This window comes from Portunus trituberculatus, chromosome 46, assembly GCF_017591435.1.
Source record: "Portunus trituberculatus isolate SZX2019 chromosome 46, ASM1759143v1, whole genome shotgun sequence".
NCBI lineage: Eukaryota > Metazoa > Arthropoda > Malacostraca > Decapoda > Portunidae > Portunus > Portunus trituberculatus.
The window spans coordinates 25,103,013-25,113,643 of NC_059300.1; the positions used below are offsets into that span (position 1 = coordinate 25,103,013).

Genomic DNA, 10,631 nt, shown 5'->3' on the forward strand with positions numbered 1-10,631 from the left:
ACCCCTCTCTTCCAAACATCTCCTACACTCTGAAGCCATGGTGGAGTCTTTACCTAGGACGCAACTTGTATATGCTGACAAAACCCTCAACCCTCACTAGTAGCTGTACCATCCACCTCTGGAACTGCCAAACAGCCTGCCAAAACTCATCAAAGGGTCACCAGCTCTCACCGCGAGTCCTTTCGACCACAAGACCACTCACAACGCCAGAGCTATTATCACTCACAAGGATATGGCCCTTCCCATTCCAGGCACAAAGTTAACTCACAAGTCCCTGCCTCTTCCACCAAACCTTCCCACTCCTTTCGTGGCAGAGGATCTCATGGCAGAAAGACACCTTACAAACAGCCACATACTTCCTTCGACCCAACATGTCGTCACAAAACTCAGCCGAAGAAGCCCCCATCCAACTTCGAAAAAGGCGCTTCTTCCTGCTGAAAGCCCGAGCGCGGCTCCAGCAGTTCTCCCACTGCTGGAGCAGGGCACCTCACGCTACCCTCAAAATGCTACAACGGGGTTTCCACTGGAAATGGCTCAAAGAGCCTCCTCCTCTTCACATCCCAAAACTAAATTCTCCAGCTCTACCAGACCTGGATCTAGAGATCCAGGCACTCTTGCTAAAAGGTGCCGCATACGAAGTTCCTCCACAACCATGCTTCATCTCCAGGATTTTCCTGGTTCCAAAATCAACAGGAGGCAACCGTCTCATACTAGACCTCAGCTCCCTCAACAGCCATATTATCGCTCCATACTTCCACATGCACAACCACCGAAGCCTGGCAGCAACTCTACAACCTCCTGCCTGGATGGCTTCCATAGACTTGCAGGATGCTTACCTACATGTTCCCATCCGACAATGTTTGCACAAGTATCTTGCTTTCTCCTTCGGAACAAAGCTCTATTTCTTCAAAACCCTACCATTTGGTCTCAATGTGGCACCTCACATCTTCACCCGCATCCTACGATGGCCTCTTTCCCTCTTACACCTACAGGGAATCAACATCCACGCTTACCTCGACGACTGGGTTATCTGGGACAAAACTTACGAGTTGACAGCGAAGGCCGTCAACACAACAATCAATCTCCTGAGGGACCTTGGCTTCCTCATCAACATCCCAAAGTCACACCTCCTACCATCAACAGACCTAGAGTGGCTAGGAGTTCGCTGGCTACCCCTGCTCGGACGCTGGGCACTACCAAAGAACAAGCAAGTGGCCATCCTTACAGCCATCAAGCACATCCTGTCTCAAAACCAGGTTTCGCGCCGGCAATGGGAACATCTCCTTGGCAAACTCACCTTTGCCACCCAAATACTGCGGCACAACCAACCCTTGCTACAACCGCTCTTGCGCCCACAGATGCTATCAGACCACTTGCACCGGGACACGCTAAAGCCGCTCACTTCAGACTTAGCCAAGCATCTTCAGCCGTGGTTACTCCCCGAGACACTGGCAAGTTCACACCTTTTCCACCACTCGGGAGACACGATCCATCTATGGACCGATGCTTCCCTTTTTCGGATGGGGAGGTCACACTCTTGCTCATCAGGCATCAGGTATTTGGGATACAAACGAGTCATCACTACACATCAACTGTCTCGAAGTTCGAGCAGTCCTTCACTCAATTTTGTCCCTCAACTTAACAGACTGCCAACTCCATCTATTCATAGACAATCAGGCAGCACAATGTGCCATAAACAAGTTAAGATGCAAGTCAACTTCGCTGTTAAAAGAGATCTCAAATCTCAACAGATACCTCTGTTCATGCAAACTCCTCATCAAAGCTTTCGGGATCTCTACTCTTTTAAACTCAAGGGCAGACAGCCTGAGCCGACTAGCGACCACCTCAACCGAATGGTCTCTCCCAGAACAAATATTCAAGTACATTCTGACATGGAGAGGGCCTCTAGAATAGATTTAATGGCAATGAACAAGAACAAGAAACTACCCCTATACATCTCCCCTTATCCAGACCCGGAAGCTCTCACCTCAAATGCGTTAGCCCAAGACTGGAACAGATGGGAACAGATTTATATCTTTCCACCAAAGTAGCTACTTCCTCTGGTCCTCGAAAAACTGCAGACTTACCATCATCACGGAGTGATAATACTTCCATGGTACCCAACGGAGCCTTGGTTCAGCTATATACTGAACAAATCAACAGACCTGATGCCACTCAACCTCATCGATCCCGAGAGGAATGGGTGGCCAGCATTAGAGGAATGGACCGCCTTCAATGATGACGATATAGCCTCTCATCTCATATCAGCTTACCGTGCTTCAACCACACGCCAAGCTCAGTCAAATTGGAAGGCTTTCCAACAGTGGCTCCCGACTGACACTTCGGACATAACAGAGGACGTCATACTCCGGTTTTTAATTTACTTAGATGAGGTAAAAAAATCTCTCCCCTCGCACCATTATAAACTACAGGAACGCTCTCGCGCTTCCTATACAGTTAGCCTTCGGTGTCAACATGCCACATCGATCCTTCTCACTACTGGCTAAGAGTCAGTTCCTTCAGAGACCGCCTCCTGTCAAGAAAGTTCCCACATGGTCCATTGATACAGCCCTGGAAACTTTCTCTCGGCCGGAATTCGACCCTCCAGAAGCCTCTACGGAGAAACTTCTTCTAAAAGCCCTATTCCTTACGGCCCTGGCCACCGGCAACAGAGCCTCTGAACTAGCCTCCACCAGAAGGGATGGTATCGTTGTCGCCAACGGCCAGGTCACTCTCCCTGTTCAAAGATCCTTTCTTTTCAAGAATCAAAACATTAATCACCAGTCGGCACCAGCCATCTCCTTTCCGGTGCTACATCTCACTCCACTCTGTCCTTGGGAAGCCTTGAATGCCTTCCTCAAAAGAACGGCAGGGGAAGCTCATCAAGGGTTCATCTTCGTGCACCCCTCGTCCTTCAAGCCCCTGAAGGCAGGAAGACTATCTTACTGGCTTGTGAAAGCCATCAAGCTAGCTGACACCAGTGCCACCAACCCGGCCGGTCACGACATCAGAAAATTCGGTCATTCCATTGCCTTCACTCGACAAGAGGATCCAGGAACTATTATAAAAAATGGCTTCTGGCACATCCCTAATGTATTTGTAAATAAGTACTTATTCTGCCCCAGCAACACAAGGGTAAAACACTTTGTCGCTGGACGAACTACCTCCTAAAACCTACCATGTATGATTTATGTTTTTGCGGATGTTAAATTTTGTGCAACAAGTAGGTATTTTGTTACCTACTAACTTCCAGGTGTGATTTATGTTTTGAGGATGTTAATTTCTGGGGAACAAAGAGGTATTTGGTTACCTAATAACTATCAGGTGTGAATTATGTTTTCGCTGAGGAACAAAATATATTTTTGTCAATGGATATCTGGTATGCATTATCTGCCTTATTACAAACTTTTACACCAGTCTACTTGTCTTCCTCCAATTTATCCACTTTCATCACTTCGCCTGCTCCTCCTCCCAAGTGGTTTCAATATTAGGAATATCTTGGCGAAGGTGGGGTCTGAAATAATTTAGGCTACTTTTTTTTTTTTTTTTTCTTTATACCATGTGGGCTTTTCGCGGGAATTTATGGGCTAAAGGGGATACTTATTAAGGGTACCTCCTATTTCAAAGCCCACCCGCTAGGAAACCGTGAGGAAGCCCAACCTACACTCAGACCGTAGACAGGATTCGAACCCGTGCGCTTGGAGACCCCTCGGATCCCAAAGCACGCACGGATCCACTGTACCACGGCGGCCCAAATGAGGCTGATATGACGAAACGTAGGAAAATAGAAGTATTTCCGACTGACGTCAGAAAGTTAATTCTACTTCTGTATTTCCGTAGTGAGTCATATCGGCCTCATGTCTCCACCACCTCCCATTCCGCAGGCGAAACCTTCGCCTCCCTTTCTTTTTGGTGGTCCTACTCTTCAGTCTGCTGAACTGAGAGGCCCGCTGAGATGACACGCCTTATATAGAGGACAGGGCGAGTCGACTCACTGTACCGGTGGATTCGCTGTGCCGATTCATTGAACTACCCAACTCGCCGAGACTGACAAGCTGCCGCGCTGTGTCACAGCGAGCTCTAGTGACTTTCACTGATGATCCTGTCTGAAACTATTTGAAAGCGGATAAATTAAAGATGAGGTTCAGTTAGGCTACTTGTCCAAATGAGGCCGATATGACTCACTACGAAAATACAGAAGTAGAATTAACTTTCTGACGTCAGTCGGAAATACTGCACGTTGTATTGAAGAGTTGAGGATCGCCTGTTTATTTGTTCTTTTTCTCTTGATTGGCTGCACTATAACCATCCTCTGCAGGTAGACATTCTGCATCTCATAGTCCCCCAGCTCCCAGAACTTCTTAAAAATGATTTCAGCATCATGGGCTGACTGACAGCTTGGTGAAACATCCATCCGAACATGGCGGACCAATTGTACGCACAGCCACTGACTAAATGGATGTGCGGCTAACCTTACAGGCCTGTGTTACTCTTTTCCTTAGCTATATTCCTTTTCCATTCTCTATTCTTGTGTGTTTTTCCTTCCACGAGAATTTCCAAAGCATTCCTCCATGTCACTGTTGCCCCTGGAAATTTATAGAAGAGTCAGTCAGACAAGCAACCAATTTAGACAGGATATTCATACCATCTCAACCAGCTTGCATGCATCCACTCACCGTCCCCGCATTTTTTTTTTTCATTAGTTGCTATTATTATTATTATTATTATTATTATTATTATTATTATTATGATACATACCTTTAAGTGGTGGTGATAAATTCGTTGGTGGTCCACACTATAATGTTACTCGATTCCGTAGTACAGGTTGAACCTCCTTAATCCGGTATTCTTTCATCCGGCAAAATTTTTGTTTGCCGGAATTTTTTAATTGGCTGGAGTAATTTGCCGGACCGCTGCTAGGACGCGGCGGCGCTGTACTGTGTTTTGGAGCCCGGGCATTCTGGATCAAATTTGGATCAGAAGGCTACAACCAAGGAATATACAGAGAGGAAGTTTTGGTGTGAGTTAAAGTTTGGAGGACAGCGACGGTGCTGCCATCTGTTAGAAGTGAGTACTTTCATAGAAAACGTAGTTAGGAGTAACTTAAAATTTCTCCCATGCTTCCTCCCCTGCCCCCTATTTTTCCCTGCATTTTCTCGTGGTTATGAACTTATAAGGCAAATAAAACATGTTTATATATATATATATATATATATATATATATATATATATATATATATATATATATATATATATATATATATATATATATATATATATATATATATATATATATATATATATATATATATATATATATATATATATATATATATATATATATATATATATATATATATATATATATATATATATATATATATATATATATATATATATATATATATATATATATATATATATATATATATATATATATATATATATATATATATATATATATATATATATATATATATATATATATATATATATATATATATATATATATATATATATATATATATATGCGTTTTCTGCCTGCCTCCGCCTAGGCCACACCATACTCCTTTACTCCTTCTCTTTACCTGACTCCTTACTTGCATCGCATACGTCGACTGTCTCGTGACCACTTCTGCCCTTGGTGTAGGACTACCCCTGAGACCATGGAACATTTTCTGCTTCAATGCCCACGTCTCCTCTCTCAACATATTGCATTACGCTCCCGGCTCTCCGCCCTGGCCATCACAACACTCGACCTGCCCACCCTCTTGGCAGCCTCAGGCGTCCGCCCCTGGCAACCTGCTGTCCTTCGCCTTACTTGTGCCTTCTTGAGGAAGACCGGCCAGCTACCACGCCTGTGATACCCACACAGGACTACCCTAGGGCTCATAAGGATCCAAAAGAGGCCACGAAGATCTATGGATCCTTATGAGCCCTGGGGTAGTCCTGTGTGGGTATCACAGGCGTGGTAGCTGGCCGGTCTTTCTCAAGAAGGCACAAATAAGGCGAAGGACAGCAGGTTGCCAGGAGAGGTGGACGCCTGAGGCCGCCAGGAGGGTGGGCAGGTTGAATGTTGTGATGGCCAGGGCGGAGAGCCGGCCGGGAGAGTAATGCAGTATGTTGAGAGGAGGCGTGGGCATTGAAGCAGGAAATGTTCCATGGTCTCAGAGGTAGTCCTACACCAAGGGAAGAAGGGATCACAAGACAGACGTAGGTGGTGCAAGTGAGCACTGAGCGTGACGTGGCCCAGGTGGAGGCGGGCAATGGTTGATGTGCCTTGTGCTCCTTCCCGTGACTGACAGTGACTGACTGTTTGAATCTTGTAACGGCGCTCATCCTCCCCCGCTGATGGACCCGCCCATCCCACACCCCCATACTACCTGCGACCCGCGCACCATCTGTTAGAAGCGAGGTTCCTTAATCAATTCCTCCAGCCCGCCCATTGAACCCGTATATCCTCCCTAGAATCCTTGAGTACCACGCTGCCGCTCATTGCAAGCACCACCCCCCAGGTGCATAGATTTTTTTTTTTTTCTGTAATATTTGCCCCTAAACATGGCTTCCAAGCGACCAGGAAGTGATAGTGTTGTGTGTGAACCAAAAAAAAAAAAAAAAAAAAACCGCAAACATATGACAATATCAGTGCAACAGAAAGTGGACCTATTGAGGAAGCTAGATAAAGGTGTTTCAGTGCGGAGCCTATGCCAACAGTACAACATTGGCTTATCAACCGTTTATGACAGTGGTTCCCAACCTGTCGTCACTCGCGACCCCTTACCTAAAAGTTTGAAACCTATGTGACCCCCTGCTTAGGCCTTACTATCAGCAGCACAGCACATTCACTCATACATACACCTATAATATCACCTAATGACATTAGTTCTGAACTAATGTAACGCACCGAAACGAAAAAAAAAAAAAAATGTAAGAACATATAAAAATGTAAATGATGAGATAAAATTAATATTATCTCAAGCTGCTATTGGCAAGGCTACGCGACCCTTCTGCCAAGGCTTCGCGACCCCTCAGGGGGTCGCGACCCACCGGTTGGGAACCCCTGGTCTATATTATAAAAAAGTAGAAGAATCAACTCAAGTTTTACAGTTAGTGTGAGAGCAAGAAGAATATGGAGGTTCGTAGAACACTTAAGGAGGGTAAAAGCAGTGATTTAGACAGTGCTTTCATACAGTGGTTTAAGCTTCGGCTTAAATATATATATATATATATATATATATATATATATATATATATATATATATATATATATATATATATATATATATATATATATATATATATATATATATATATATATATATATATATATATATATATATATATATATATATATATATATATATATATATATATATATATATATATATATATATATATACATAGTAGAGCGAGTTGAAGGGAAAGATAAGAATTAGAGACAGATTTATGCAACATTTTATTCAAACCTCCTAAACATCGTATGAATAGATTTCTTTGGAGCAAATTCCATCCTAATGTGTGTATAATTTTATTCTGAACACAGTGATATGTGTAGAATGTTCATAGTGATAGTACATGAATAGATAATAAGTGATTGAAGGTAACTTAGAGAATGTTCATAGTGATAGTACATGAATAGATAATAAGTGATTGAAGGTAACTTAGAGAGGCATATAGAGTTATTTAGCCGTGCTTTCTAAGTTTCATGTGCACGAGCACGGAGTTTGTTTTTTTTTTTTTTTTTCAAAGACGATTTTCTACCGTTTCTCAACTTATACCAGAGGGTCTTGGCCTATGTCATGCAGTAAAGCGATATTTGACTATGCTGATTCTACAAAAGCAAGATTCCGGGGACGGTGGCGCTTAAGATGTTATGGCCCGGGTTGCCTCATTTGACTTCCAAAGTAAATCCATAATAGATGACTTTCCTCTTGTTTAAATATCCTTAATTAGGAGATTTTAATGTTCACCACCTGCTTTCACTATTCTTTTCCTGACCAACCTAGCAAAAAATACCTTCTACTTTACCAATTTTGCGTGATTCTTGACCATTCTTAGAGATTCACTCAAGATTTTTCACCTTTTCATATCAAATTCTTATTTCTGTGGTTTGTATTTTCCAGTGCTGTCTCAGGATCCAGCAAAGCAAAGGTGTTTCTGGCACTGCAAATCTACTCAGTGGGAGAACCTGAGACAGTATTATTATGATTTAATTTGGAGTGACTAGGTATTGCTTTCGTTTCAGAGATTTGTGCAAGTGCTTGAAAGTGATTCCCTCGGACATGGAGGCTTATATTTCTCACATTCTCTAATCCTAAAGATCCCGATCATAAACTTTGGTTCAGCTCTCATGCTAGTCAATACAGGGAGGTGGCTCAGGAACATACATTAGCTGTCATTCTCTTGAAACTTGCATTCTTTGTGTTTCTGCTCAAAATTATGCCAGATATGTTTTTCAATTAAGAAAAAAAAAAGAAAAAAAAACTTTCATCCCACCTCTAAGCCAAGTCCGCCAAAGATGGAAAACACTGTATTATCTAATTTGAATGTATGTTTACCGTGTAAATCTTCGTGCCATGGTATGCCACGACTATTAAATGTCTTTTAAGGTCACATATATGGTAGGCAGCCTCGAAACATGGACTTAAGACGGGAAATAAGGAGCGCAACTTGGGCGTTCCCATATATTTTCCATGGGCGGCTGGTAATGGTTTGGGTGTAAGGGGGGTAGGGGCAGCAGCGGACAGATAGGGCTTCACTTCTGTGCGAGTTCACACGTGTCAGTATGCCACTGAAATTTCTAGTCGCTAGAAGTATCGACTGAAGCCTTCTAGTCGGAACACGTTCACACATAGCGACGGGGAAGTATCGGTTGGTTGGCGGGAATCTCCATCCTTAGAGGTTTCAATGTTCACCACCAGGTTTTGCTCTCCTCTCCCTCAACTGACCATCCTGGTGAACTAGTCTTTGTCTTCAACTCCTGTATTAAGCAATGGGAAATGGCCACTTTCTTATTCACCAGAGGAAAAACTCAGAAAAAAAAAAAATGATGATTTTAACTTATGTGAACCACATTATCATTTCCTAAATATGTCATGTAGACTTATTGTTAATGGTGCTAATACGAAATAGCTACAATACTGAAAGAAATACACCAGGCCGCGCGGGACAAATTCTCTCATTTACTGCATATAACAAGGAACAAAGAGTGAAGTAACATTTCAGCAATTAGATGCTTTTCCAATGCACAGTGACCAAATTACACATCATTCTAAATAAAAGCTGGAGAGAGAGAGAGAGAGAGAGAGAGAGAGAGAGAGAGAGAGAGAGAGAGAGAGAGAGAGAGAGACCTACATTATTTGAGGTCATCTAGCTATGTTAAGTAATTGTTGTAGGCTACCAAGAAAAATCAACCTTCAGACCAACTTTCACCTGATATACCATTTATTAATCCTTCATTTATATGCACATATATATATATTTACATGTCTACATCTATATGCACGTGTATATGTATGTACATGTGTACATGACCTGGTTCAGCCATATGTTTGCCCAAAGGCAACTTCCCATCTCTCACGGAAGTCCATCAAAGCTGGAAAACAATGTAATATCTCATTTGTATGTGTGATTTACCGTCTAAATCTTCGTGGCATGATATGACACGACTATTAAGACTCTTTTAAGGTCACATAGTGGGAGGCAGTCTCGAAACATGGACATAAGACGGAAAATAAGGAGCGTAACTCGGGTGTTCTCATGTATTTTTAATGGGCGGCTGGTAATGTTTTGGGTGTAATGGGGGTAAGGGCAGCAGTGGACTAATAGCTCCATGGCTTCACTTTTATGACGTCATGTCGCCCTCCCTGTTGATAAGCCTCGCCATCAACTGACTTCCAAGGTCACATGTGCTTTGTTGTGATGAATATTCCTCTTACATTTAATAATATTCAATATTCTGTCATGATATTCTCGTAAGGACATTCATTACATATTGATTCTGTGATGGGGAATGCACCTCAACAGTGTCGCCCAAATGACAACACAAATATCCACCATCAGCACAATAATACTACCTAATATACAAATACATAGAGACAAAATTCACAGAACAAAAGAGTTTGACATCACTTAGAAAGAATATCATGTTTTTCTAAAGCAACGGTGACACGGACACCAGACAGTCGTCGTATATATATATATATATATATATATATATATATATATATATATATATATATATATATATATATATATATATATATATATATATATATATATATATATATATATATATATATATATATATATATATATATATATATATATATATATATATATATATATATATGTGTGTGTGTGTGTGTGTGTGTGTGTGTGTGTGTGTGTGTGTGTGTGTGTGTGTGTTTCTTGAGAGATATTGGATTTGATATATAAACATGATCACAACTTTAATCATTACAACCTGGTAACCAACTTCGTGTATACGTGGAAGCTAAGGCAGGGAGGAGTGTCTTTTGCCGTGTGTATGTGTTTGTGTGTGTGTGTGTGTGTGTGTGTGTGTGTGTGTGTGTGTGTGTGTGTGTGTGTGTGTAAGCAATTACGGGTATGGCGTGACGTCACAGCAAGTG

At 42.1% G+C, this 10,631-nt stretch overlaps 1 protein-coding gene across 1 annotated transcript; it reads left to right on the plus strand.

Annotated features, from left to right (window-relative positions):
- Positions 1 to 371: 371 nt before the first annotated feature.
- On the plus strand, positions 372 to 2,051 carry LOC123519779. Its single transcript, XM_045281286.1, has one exon. It carries the CDS (start codon positions 372 to 374, stop codon positions 2,049 to 2,051), a length of 1,680 nt encoding a protein of 559 aa, XP_045137221.1.
- The last annotated feature ends 8,580 nt before the right edge of the window (positions 2,052 to 10,631 follow it).